The sequence below is a fragment of the Alexandromys fortis genome, unplaced genomic scaffold (assembly GCF_014885135.2).
Source record: "Alexandromys fortis isolate MF-2015 unplaced genomic scaffold, M_Fortis_MF-2015_v1.1 scaffold_106, whole genome shotgun sequence".
NCBI lineage: Eukaryota > Metazoa > Chordata > Mammalia > Rodentia > Cricetidae > Alexandromys > Alexandromys fortis.
This window is the reverse complement of record NW_026067980.1, coordinates 532,329-545,597: the sequence shown is the minus strand read 5'-3', so window position 1 is coordinate 545,597 and position 13,269 is coordinate 532,329. Positions and strand designations below refer to the sequence as shown.

The following is a 13,269-nucleotide window of genomic DNA, read 5'->3' as shown; positions in this document are numbered from 1 at the left end:
GAAAAGGTTGGGACTGGGAGCATCGTTGAGCCACACAGAAAGCCAACGGCAAGCATGTTTATACTCCCCCAGCACTGATGTCATTGCATTGAGGCTTCTGTTGACAGGGTAAAGAACCAGCTCAAAGGAAAACTAACCAAAGCAAAATGAAGCTCTGGTACCTATTGTGTTTTTTCTCTTAGGTGAACAGATCATTCCAAAGAACAATGACCCAAACCAGGCTGCACCTGGAGATGGCCAACCCAGCCATGCTAACACCAGTTGCCACACACACTCACAATACACCTGAGCGATCCCAAGCCCACCACCAAACTGCACAGTTCTTTCGTTCTGGTGTCCCTTGTCCCATGGAGCAGAGTCAGAAAGCAGTGGGTTGCCATGTGTAGCAAACACTCCCAGGAGATACAGGAAAGAGTGGCCGGGGGTTGGGCAAGCACAACACCCAAAAAGGTTGACACATTCTGAAGCCTCAAGCAGCCAACCAAATAAGGTTTGTTGAAATTTCATATCCACTTAAAATTCCAAGCAAACCTTCTATTCTGTGCCACAATCAATTACCTTTTAAAAATGTTCTGATCAACTACTAGAAGCTCACTAAAGTTTGTTCAACCTTTTACCATTCTCCTTCACTGCCTAGCCAACCATCACACACACATGGCGGATGGAAGAGCTTTCAGACACGAGACAGGGAGGATGGCACTGCTCAGACATCACACCCATTCCAACCTTTGGCCCTTATTGCACAAGTCACAATAGGCTCCCAGTGGTGTCGGAATATGGACTCTGGGGCCTGGAAGGGTGCAGCCATCCATTCTGACTCTCAGCTCTGGCTGAATGGGCAAGCAGCAAGGAAGCTTGACTCCAGGGTCACACACAGGGGCCACTCACCCGGATTCTGCGCATGGCAGCCACGATCTCCACCCTGCTGTTGGGTCTCGGCACATCCAGGCTTCCCACGTACTGTGGAGAAGAAGCAAAGAGAGAATGAGAGGGGGAGGGACAATGTCCCCAACCACAGAACGTCAGGAGTTCAAAGACTCTGAGGCCGCACGCTTTATCTCGCCATTTTACAGAAAAGGAAATTAAAAGCCCAACGGGTGGCATCTCCTTTGAAATAGTTTCTAGTTTTTAACAAATAAGCAAGTTAACCAGAAATTAGTGCTTCCATTTCCATCTTCCTCCTAAGGTAGAAAGGCCCGTGTTGGCTAAGAAGGCATCTGAATAGGAAAGGCTCTTTATAGGGATTCTTGCCAACGTCTAAATGGCACAGTAGGTGGCTTTTTCCCTTATCTCCCTTCAATTTCTTCATCTATAAAATCAAATAAATTAACACACAAACACACACACACCTCTCTCTTACATAAAAGTGCTTGCAAAAAATAAAAATAAATGCACTTAGAGAAAAATAAATACTTTTAAAGTTGTTTGTTGTTGTTCCGTTTTGGTTGTTTTTGCTTTGTTTTGTTTTGTTATTGTTTGTATTTTTACAGAACTTCACTCTTAAATCTAAGCTGGAGCTTATTATGTAGCCCAGGCTGGCCTGGAGCTCATTATGTAGACCAGGCTAGATTGAACTCACAGCACTTCTCCTGTTTCATCTTCCCAAGGGCTGTGATTGCAGCCTGAGCCCTATATCTGGCTACTTTTTTTTAAATTATTGGAATTTTACTGAGTCATATTGGAGACCTGACATTTTGTTAAGCTCCTGACTGGAGAAGGAATGGACTAGTAAATTTTATATAAATTTTTTAATCTAATTGTACTTTTATTAATTTTTTTCCAAAGCAGGGTTTCTCTGTGTAGCAGTCCTGGCCGTCCTGGAACTCACTTTATAAACCAGGCTGGCCTCGAACTGTCAGATATTCGCCTGTCTCTACCTCCCTGAACGCTGGGATTAAAGGCGTGTGCCACCATGCCCCACCAATTGTACTTTTTATTTATCTTTGGTTTTGGAGACAGACTTATCATCTAACTCAGGCTGACCTCAAAATTGCCTATTCTCCTGTCTCAGCCTCCTGAGTTGGAATCACACACGTGCACCCCACACCTGCCCCTGATTATACTTAAAAATTATCTACCAAACCAGACTGCGTTCAGGTTAATGTTAAGCATGAAATTCCTTGCTAAAAACTAATCAAATAATGCAAAATTAAGGAAAATAAAATAAGTCCCCACTCTCAACAGGTTAATACCAGTCAGTCTCCTTTTTCTGTTTGCCAATGGGCATAAACTCAGACTATTAGTTCTACAGAAAAAAAGGTTGGATTATTCATGACTTTAAACACAGCCTAGGTATCTGTCTATACCCATGCATACAGGTGGGTCATAAGGAACATAGCACCTCTTAGAGTGTTTCCCAACGGATCTACCACACAAGACTGCAGCACTTCCCTGAATCAGCTCATCTACAGATCCAAGAATTAGCTAAGGAGTCAGCCTTGGATAGCTTGCTATGTACCTAAGCAAAGATTGCATTGATAAAAATAGGAACATTCAAAAGATAATTCCCGTGGTTTCAATAAAAGAGAGTTTTCCCCAAAACTTGGAGCTAAGGACTGGTTCCGGTCAAGAGAGTTTCACAAATGACACTGGGAACAAGCGGATTTCCCCTGGTATTGACCAACAGCTTCTGTTGACACACTGAAGAATGAAGTTCCAGCAGCGGATCAGGCGGCTGCAGTCTGGCCCCTGGGGGAGCCCACCAAAGTACACGGGCTTATAGGCACAGGACCTTGCACCTTGCTGAGGCAACAAAGCCCCTAGATCGAATGTGCGGTCATGGCTTCTCTGTGGTTAGCAATTCTCCCCAGTGAGCTCTGCTGGAGCTGCCAGGGCAGCAATATGTCAGTGACCTATGCAGCCAGGGATGGCATGACACCATTCATGATTGCCCAATTACAAACACCCTCCAGGCCAGGGGAAGTGTCCACGAACTCTCTTCTGCCTGTTCTATGTTGCTCTGCCCTGAACCCATCGTAGTCAGAAACATAAACCTTCTGAGGCTCAGTTCCTCCACAATCATGTAAAGGCCAAGGCCTCAGGACTGAGCAAGGCCATCCATTGTAGAGGAGCCTGAGGGGAAGGGGAGGTACATATCCTTGAATCACTGCCAGCCCAGAAGGGAAGCTGCTAACCACAGTGCCTGGCTACTGTACCCCAGCCCACGTCCTTCCTAGGGAGGGGTGCTGCTGGACTGGTAATACTGGAACAGTGAGGAAATTGCGGGGAGGGGAATAATGTGGGATACCCTTCTGTATGATGCGTTTATGTTTTATTACCATTAGTTAATAAAGAATCTGCTTTGGCCTATGGCAGAGTAGGATATTGCTAGATGGGAAATCCAAGCAGAGATAGAAAAAGAAGGCAGCGTAGTGGGATTCGCAAGACATGAGAAGCAAGATGTGAGGTAGCAAGCCAAGAGCCTCAAGGCAAAATATAGAATAGAAATGGGTTAATTTAATTTATAAGAGCTAGTTAATAATAGCCTTAGCTAATAGGTCAAACGGTTTGTAATTAATACAAGTTTCTGTGTGATTACTCCGGACTGAACAACTAGGAAACAAAAGCGTAGCCTCCAGTTATGGAGGGGGGCACATAGGGGGACACAGCACAGGACAAGGAGATGTAATGTAGAGAGAAGTAGTTCCCCGACGTCTGCTGAAGTTTCCAGATGTGAGTGCCCCTATTCACACCCATGTTCACACTCCAAGGGCCTGCCTCACTCCACCAGCCCCTACCCAAGCAGCACGCACCTACACACGCACTTGCTATACACATGTGTGTGTACTGACATAACTCTAACACACACCCACTCGTACTGCACACCCACTAACTCATCACAGTCACACCACACGCCCACTCTCTCCTTCCTTGCAAAGAAAAAATTACAAATCTGACTTCCCGAAAGTGGGCCTGCAAGAGCCAGCGCAGCTCCGTCAAGCTGCACCTGAGGGTCCACTGAAGAGATGAGAAGGATACACACGAAGGGGCACGCTAGTCTACCTCTCCCAGATGAAGGCTAAAGATCCACATTAACAACATCAATCAAAATGAGAGCCATGATGCTGAGGAAGCAGAGAGGTCAGAAAGCCAGCGCCTCGGGCCAAAGCAGAGGGTGTGAGCACCCCAACCACCTTCCTTTTAACCACAGCCAAGTAAATGTACCTGACCTAACCACCATCACCCCCACAGCTAACGCTTCTATCCTATCCTGAGCAGGTCACGAGACAGTCCACATCCGCCCCACTTGCCTGAGGGTCAGCCCATCCTGCTAATTGCTCATTTTTGGTGGTCAAGTTCACATCAGTTTTAGAAGAAACTGAACTAGGCTAGGACCCCCCCTCCCACCACCCCATACTAGACCAGAGAGGCGATTCCCAGGCTAAGTTAACAAACCCGCTGCTCTCCCTTGCTACTGGGATCAGGCAAGGCCAGCTCCCTTTCTCTGATGGCTAGGGGAGGGGTTACCAACTTGAAATCTCCTTCCCTTTACCTGCATTTAATGAAGAAGCTTTGTTCAATACCTAGAAATTAAAATCCTTTCCAAAACGGCAACTGTTTTCTTCCCTTCAGCTCCCCACATCACATCCCTCCCATCATCCCCCTCGCTCTCCTCACTCTGGACAGTCAGACACGGCTGGAACTCAGGCTTCATCCTTGAAGGACTTCTCCCCGAAGTTACAGTTCATGAGTTACTGAGACTTGTTCATTCCTGTCCCTTTGGGGATGGAGAGATGGCTCAGCAGTTAAGAGCAATGGCCGCTTTTTCAGGGGACCCAGGCTTGATTTCCACCACCCATGTGATGGATCGTAACCATCCATAACTCTAGTTCCAGATGATCTGATGCCCTCTTCTGGCTCCTGTGGGCACTAGACATGCACGTGGGACATTAGCGTACAGGCAAGCTACTCATACACATAAAATTAATTAAAAAAAAAACTTTAAGAACCTTCCATGATGGCTTGCACCCGCTCTGAAGATGACAAATAGCTGACTCAATGTGGTCTTATGGTCCATGTGTCCCAGCTTCATCTGACACCAGCAGACTCCAGTGACTCCATTCTCACATATACCTTACTTCCTCCTCACAAGCTCCTCCCTGCACATGGAACACTCCTGTCTCTGCCTAATTCAACTAGATCCCCACTCTTTATCCCTGACTTCTAAGGAAGCTGAACTCTTACCTTGAAGACTCCATAACGCCCTACAACTCTCTTTTGAGGCATCCACACAGGACCGCATACAAGTATTCATGGGCTGAACATGCCCATGACTTGTACCTCTGGTCGAGGTGCAAAGATGTTCAAAACTCATCAGATTGACTGTCATCTCACAAGAACGGACATTTACCTGTCCTGGATGCTCACGGGAGAATCTCTGCTTGGGGGAGAGATGAAGGGAAAGGCCTAAGCGTTGGCTTCTGCCTGGAATTCCAACACTAACATCACTGCTCTGCTTCTCAGTATCAGCCACCCCCTTCCATTCTAATGTGGCTTCATAATACACCTGACTGTCATCTAGATGCTTGATGTGGATCGAAGCCAGGTACTCCTGAGTACCACACACGATCCCCAGCTTACCAAAGGACAGTGGTATATTAAACCCTGCTGCGGGTGGATTTCTAAGCACCTGGCTTTTTATACATCTACAGCATCCCTGTGTCCTCCTCCTTCCAGGAATCCCTGCTGCGAAACATGACATGGGGACTCTATTCAGAGGAGCTACCACAGAGCAGAGGGAGGACTCAAGTAAAAGAGTTTAAAAATACCGCAGCTTACAATGTTTTCATTATTATCTAAAATGAAATAAAAATCCCATGAACTCCAAAAGAAAAGAATATCAGGTGTGGTAACTCATAGTTGTCAACTCAGCACTCAGTAAGCTGAGGCAGGAGAATGACCATGAGTGTGAGGCCAGCCTGGTCTACTGAATGAGATTTTATCTCAAAGACATTGAAAAAGAAAAGGGAATAAGTTAAGGGCAATGCAAACTGGATAAGTAATCGTGATAATGAGGGTGAGACAGGTCTTTATTTGTGGCTTCAGGTTTCGGGTAAGCAGGAATTAACTTCATAGAAGATTAACAGAGCTTCAAATGCTTTTCTGCAAATTTCTGGATAACTTCAGCCTGGGTACCACACGACTGCCTTGTGAAGTACTTCCATGGTCCTGATCCACCTTATTTCCCAGAGATTAACTCCTGTAGACGGCCTTGTCTCCTAGCATGTAACTGATAATGCGAACAGCAAAAAGACAGAACTACTTGTCGTACCCACCCAGGGAACGCTCACCACCCACAGATCCCTGTGATGTCTGCCATCACCCTCCCCTGGGGGATCCCTCTGTTGACAGAGCTCACGTCAGATGTCTCCAGGGACGAGGTAGAAAGTTCAGAGCACAAAGATGAACACTGCATGATTCTACTTCTGGTAGGATCGAACCAGCAGGTACCAGACCAAGCCTCGTATAGACACTGGTCTATGGGAGGTCTGTATAGTGGTCAACTGTGTGTTAATGAGGTGATTAACAAGAGGGTGTATGGGAACTCTGCTTCAGCCCAGGAATTTTCTGGTGTGTGAACCTAAATGGACTTTTAAAAATAACTATTCATTAGAAAAGTAATAATTTGATTGTTCTGGAAAAGACAAAACCAAGCTGAGACTGGCAGGTCTCCAACTCTGGAGAGAAAGTGTGCTGGGGACACATGGGTTCTGGCCTGACATCGTTATCACAAAACGATGGTGATTTGGCTGGAAACAGAGTTAGGGTTAGAGATCAACCAACTCAACTCTTGAGGAACAAGAAAACGTTCAGAAAGACAGCAGGATCCTCCAGCATGGCTGTTCAGCAGAAGCAGGGCCACCCCAGCAGAAGGACACAGCTCCACCAATGAGCCAAACATAAAGAAAGATTCCTGGTGCTGCTGTACTTCCAGTTCTCTTCTCTCTGAAACGTTCTAGAGTCTCAACCCAGTCTCTGCCACGAGGTGTCATAATAGCCTCCTCCCTTTACAGAGAGCCAGCTCTACAGTGACAGTAGACAGAAGGTAGCACATCTCTCCCCGGCCTCCAGCTTCTGGTGCAGGACCCGCCCCACTGTATTCTTCAGGAACCTTTCTCTGAGAACTCCAAACCAGGTCTGCTTTCTGTCCTGTGCACTGCCTATCTCCTCTCATCCCTCTGGTCTCCTAGCCACACGCTGACCTCTCTCTAACCCACACATACAAAGTCATGTGACAGCCTGCATGTGGCTAGAACTCACCAGCTGGAATGGACCATCTCTGAGTTTCGGGATCTAGCCCATGTCCTGACATCCTACAGATGAGTACAGTCACAGGGAGTTGTAGGAGTCACACCAAGGTTCTTAACAAAGCAAAGTGTTGAGAACTCACAAGCGTTTAGCTCAGTAGGGTCATCCCGCTGGAGCGAATGAACACTCACTACTGTGAACCCAGCTGAAACCTCACATGGTCTGCAAGGGGAGTTGTATCTGCTTCGCACGGTTCCTATCTTCCCCAGTACAGTGTGAGACTCTATCAAGACCTTGCTCTTATTCTCTACTCCAGTTCTTAGGACAAAGTATAGAAAAGGAAGCCTCAACTATCCCCTGGGCTGGGCATGGTGACATATACACTTGAGACTGAGACAGGAGTATTACTGTGACTTCAAGGCCAGACTTTGGTATATAGTGAACTAAGCCTTAGCTACAGTGAGACTCTTACACTGACCCCTGTCCCACAGTCAATAAATAAAAATAAAATGCAGTAACAATAAGGAAAGCTCCACTGAACCAGTGCAGGAGAAGGGGAGCCCACAGGAGTCAAGCACTCAGCCCAAGGACACACTCCTGCAGGCCCGTGGCTCTGCTCCAAAGGGAAAGCCCTTTCTGCCTTCAGATCTGCTCTGTGTGCAGCTGAGTGACCTGCTGAGCTAGACTGCCAATGTGACCTGGGCCACAGTTCTCGCCTCATTTACCATGGAACAAAGCAGCATTAACTACAGCGGCTGGAGCAGCCCAGATTCCAGAGCACACTCAGAGAATGACCTTCTAGTAACTGCTCTGGGGGAGGGGAGGGAAGAGAAAAGATGCTGCACTTAGGGCCCCACTCCCACTTCTGAGGCCTGCAGCGTTGGTCCCTGGGTGCTGAGGTGCCAGGGACCTGGGGAGCAATAAGACATACACCACAGTCCCTTCGGCTACAGTCAGGACCAAGCCTCAGTACCCAATCCTGCTCAACTCTGCCCTCTGCTCACAGGTGTGTACACGCGTACACACACACACACATACACACACGTACCCACACATACACACACATGCACACTTGCACATACACAGCCCGGAAAAGCTTCAAATGCAGCTGTACACCACATCTTTATTTACTTTTAGTCAAATCACTTATCTTTCTTCGTCTCTCCTCTAGTCACTCAAAAAGGCAAGTATTATGTGAAACCGGTCTGATGTGACTGTCACTATTGATCACAGCAAAACAGTGGGACAAATGAGTATGTCAGAGATCACCATAGAGTCCTTCTTATTCCTCAACATTTGGGGCTGGGTGTAAATTAGCTGTGGAGCCCTGTCTTTAGGCTAATGCTATGCAATCCTCTAAAAGGGACAGAGCTATCAAGGGACTGTCTCTTTGTCACTATTAATAAGAGCTTAGGAATGCTGGCCTGGTTATTCTTTACGAGGACTTGACAGGTAAAAGCTGTAAGACAGAAACTGCTCTGGATTTTTCAGCTACTGGATGGAAGCCTCAGTGCTGCAATTAACATCCCTGGATCTCTTCACAGATGCAGGCATGGGGCAAAGGCCAGGGCAGCATCCCGGGCAGGCAGCACTCTCCGCCTGCCCCAAGAGCTGCCTGCCCACCCAGGATTCTCACTTGGTCAGCAGGGAAGAAGAGAACGTTTAGAGCATGGGAAAGAGAAACGCTGAAGCAAGGTGCACGGAAGTCAAACTCCCTGCGAAACAACCAGTCAATCGGGAATGCAGACATGAACCAGGAACACTTGAAAGTGACAGAAGCCAGGTCAATAGCGTAGCTTAACTAACAGCCTGCAACGGCATTTGATCCAACCCTTCATTTTTGTACAGGGGGAGATTGTGACTTAGAGATAGAGTGGAACCATAGCTTTTGAGTGGCAGAATCAGAAAACAGTGTGGGTCCCTTCCTCTACCCCATACTCCAACAGGAAATAAAAGCATCAGGAAGAACATAGCCCAGTGCTCCATTAAGGCCTGATTCACTGCACTAGATGTAAATTAAGCCGGATAAGGATATGTGTGCACAGACATTCACATACTAGTGAGGTCAAAGCCAGTGAAAAACTGCAGAGCACTGAGGTATATGAGCAAAGGGCAAAGGATCCTTATTTGGCCACATCCAAATACCTTAGGGGTGGAATGAAGATACTCAGCAACGGAATATGGAGTCATGTCACTCAAGGAGAGGAGAGAAGGGGTCCTACTATTACAGAGGAACATAGAACCAAAGGAGGTAAACAATGAGGAGACCCCAGGACAGCACTAAAAACAACCTCTTCTGCAAATAAGAATCAAATATTTAGTTTTGGGAAGGACCAAAGTTCTAGTCAACCAAAGTCTAAGTTTTCAAGCTTCTGTTTTATCCCTGAAGTACATCTAGTGTGTGTACCACCAACATGCCAGACCTGTCCTAGGAACAAACTAGACAATACCTGCTGGAGATGGAAGTCGGTGGTAGAGTGCTACAATCAAAGTTACATCATTTATAAAATGCGCAATGGTAAGGAGATTTTCATTTTTTAATTGGTTGAGAGGTGAGTCTCCTAAATGCTTTAATCTTATTCACCCCCATAACTCTTTCATCTCCTTACCCCTCCCCTTCCTTATCCACGCAACTTTCTGTCATTTTAGAGGTTATTTTTTTTCTCTTTGGTATGTGTGTGGGGGGCTTGCTTTTGGTTTTCCTTTCAGGACCAATTTGTGTTGTCCAAAATATTTTTTGGATGTGTGGTCTTCCACTACAGCATGGCCAACTTACCAGGAGCTATAGTCTTAGAGAAAGCTGACCACTTCCCTTTTAGCAGCTAACAATTGCCAGTCACTCCATGGCTAAGGGTGGAATCGTATGTCCAACTCCCTTCTCTGTGCTGATATTTGGTCTAGGCTGGAGACATTGTTCTTACATTACCATGTCTTTGTCCTGTGCATAACTGAGACCGTGAGGACACATAATCTGTGGCTGTAAAGCTCCCTCTTTGAATCAGCATTGACTAAGGGGAGCATGGGGCAAAGTGAGCCAAAGTGCCAGAAAAGTGAGCCGAAGGGCAAAGCCAAGACATTAGACTTCACAGAATCACTGTGCATTAGCAGGGAGTGAGGGAATGGGGTGAAGGATACAAGCAGATAACATCACCAGTGACCAGACCACACAGATAACTGACAAACGTCCTGACTCACCAACCCTCCTCCTCAGAGAATGACCACGTGTGACATCGTTCACGGGACAGACTCAGCTGGAAGGAGGCAAGCACCTCGCCTCCTCTCTGAGCCGTGACAAGAAAAGCTTTCCTAAGACTGGGGATATGGGGACTTCATTGATCAGTCATCAGCCTTGATGCTAAATGAACCCCTGCATGTGAGCAACATCCCCAGACAACAGCAGGTAAAACCGCAGAAACATCAAAGCTTTCTCTATTTTAAGCTCTCTTGATTAGAAGTCTCCCTCAAGTCTATCATGCACTGCCCTAAATTAAGAATTCAATGGACTTCCTCGGGATCAGAGAAACCACTAATTATCCCCTTCCATGTATAAGCCAAAAACACAGTGATGACCCTGTGAGAAACGGCCCTGCCCCACTGCTATACCTTGTTGAGTCTCTGAAGGTGACTTTCAGGATTTTTCTGATACTTTCTTTCCCTCATCGAAATGAAACTTCTACCGTTAGCAATAACTGTCTGAAATCTTCAAGAAAGTACCACCCAAACTAGTCCAGCAACATGTAAACAGGATTATTTACAATTGCCAAGAGGTGTTTATGTCAAGAAGAAAATGTTTATTCAATACACATTAAAAATAATAAATCTTCATGGAAGAAAGGACAGAAGATCATGCATGTGCTACTCTCAAAGCGCAATGAAAACGAATTTGACAAAATCCAATATCCTTTCATGATTTAAAAAAAAAAAACCAGGGCAGAGAGCCCTGATTGCTTTTTGGGGGGACGAGGGAGGGGGACTTGATTGGGGGAGGGGGAGGGAAAGGGGAGGTGGCGGTGGGGAAGAGACAGAAATCTTTAATAAATAAATAAATAAATTTAAAAAAAAACAGGCAATAAACTGGAAACAGAAAGGAAATTTCCCAATCTTAATAAAGGGCATTTATGAAAACTCTATGACACATCTAATGTGAAAGACTGAACATCTTTCCATTAAGAAGAAAAGGGTGGAGGGAAGAACAGGAAGAGACTATCCAATGAGAGTATGCACACCTGTGTCCCAGGCACGCAGAGGCACAGGCAGGAGGATCAGGGGTTGAGGCCAGCCTGGGCTACAAAGTGATTTCAGAACAAGACAAGGATGCCCACCTCATCACTTCTATTTGGTACAGGACTGAGAAGATGACTCAGGAAATTATAGCAAGAAAAGAAATCAAACACATCCAGATGGGAAAATAAAAATCAAATAATCTGTATTTATAGGTAATAATTTCATATGTGGAAAACTCTAAGAATCCACCAAAAGTAAGGTATTGAACAATGAGTAGATTAAAAAAAATTAAGGATATAACCCCATCTGCTACATTATCAAAAAGGACAAAATAGTCAGGACTAACTCTATCAAAATCAACAGCAAGACATCCCATGCTCATGAGTTAGATTTAAACCACTAAGATGAGATATTTCCTAAGTAGGTCTACTGAGTAAGGGTAATCCCTAGCAACACCTCACTTGTCTTCCCTGCAAAATTAGCCAGTCAGTTCTAAACCTCATGTGGAAATGTAAGGAACCTAGAACAAAGAAAACAGTCTTGACAAGGGACAACGCCAGGGGAATTCAAAACCTAATTTGACTGGCAATCAACAACACAGTGTGACTTTGCATACAGTCATATATACAGGTCAAAAGAGTAAAAGAGTCCAGAAACAAGTCCTCATGGTCATAGCCAGCTCATGTCATCTCACCATGCAGCCCAGGCTGGCTTTAAATTCCTGATTCTCCTTGTGATAATAATGCTGCCAACTGGACACAAGCTAGAGTCTTTGGAGAGAGAAATTCAGCTGTAGGCAAGCCTGTAAGGCATTTTCTTAGTTAGTGATTGATGTGAGAAGACCCAGCCCATTGTAGGTGGGGCCACCCCTGGAATGGTAGTCCTGGGTTCTATAAGAAAGTAGGCTGAGTGAGCCATATGGAGCAAGTGAGTAAGCAGTTGTCCTCCCAGGCCTCTGCATCAGCTCCTGCCTCCAGGTCCCTGCCCTGTTTGAGTTGCTGTCCTGACTTCCTTCAATGATGGACAATGATGGGAAGAGTAAACCACTTTTCCTCCCCAAGTTGTTGCTGGTCATTGTATTTTATCACAGCAGTAGTAATTCTAACTAGAACACTCCTGTCTTCCATATCCTGCGATTGCAGACTTGTACCACCACACCCAGACCATCAATTGACTTCTGACAAGAGAGCCAAGACAAGTTCATTTGTGAAAGAATGGTCTCCTACACTAGTACTTGGAACACTGAATAGTCACATGGGAGAGAATGAAGTTGGACCTCTCCTGTGAACCATGTGCTAAAACTAATTCAAAATATATCATGCATTTAATATAACATTCTCAGAAGAACACAGAATCTGAGTGAATGGTTGCCTAGATACAACAATGAACAAAGGAACAAAAGAAGACTTAACTGAAATGAAAAATACTGCTTCAACAGAGTTCATCAGGACATCAAGAAAATATGGGCTGGGCAACATGGCTCAACAGGTATAGATTGCTGTTGCCAAACTGGATGACCTGAGCTGTATTACTGGGAAGTAGATAATAAAATAAGAGAATCAACACTTTCATGCTGACCTTTACACATGTTCTGTGGCATGTTTTTACACACACACACACACACACACACACACACACACTGAGACAATAATTCAAAATAAGTGGAAAACTGGAATAGGACAAAAGTTTTAAGTTTTATTTATTTATATTTTTGATGTATGTGAGAAAGAGAGATGTATTTACTTTTCCTTGAGGCCAAAAAGGGGTGCCAAATCCCCCAGAAGCTGGAGTCGTGAG

The 13,269-nt window shown here is 45.5% G+C and overlaps 1 protein-coding gene across 2 annotated transcripts in view; it reads right to left on the bottom strand.

Moving 5' to 3' along the window:
* LOC126511175 (carboxyl-terminal PDZ ligand of neuronal nitric oxide synthase protein-like) overlaps positions 1 to 13,269 on the bottom strand; it is a 276,647-nt gene that overhangs the window by 204,956 nt on the left and 58,422 nt on the right. For both annotated transcript variants that reach the window (XM_050158183.1, XM_050158184.1), the window contains exon 2: positions 889 to 960. In XM_050158183.1, coding sequence (XP_050014140.1) covers positions 889 to 960 — 72 coding nt within the window. The remainder of the gene's footprint in view (positions 1 to 888; positions 961 to 13,269) is intronic.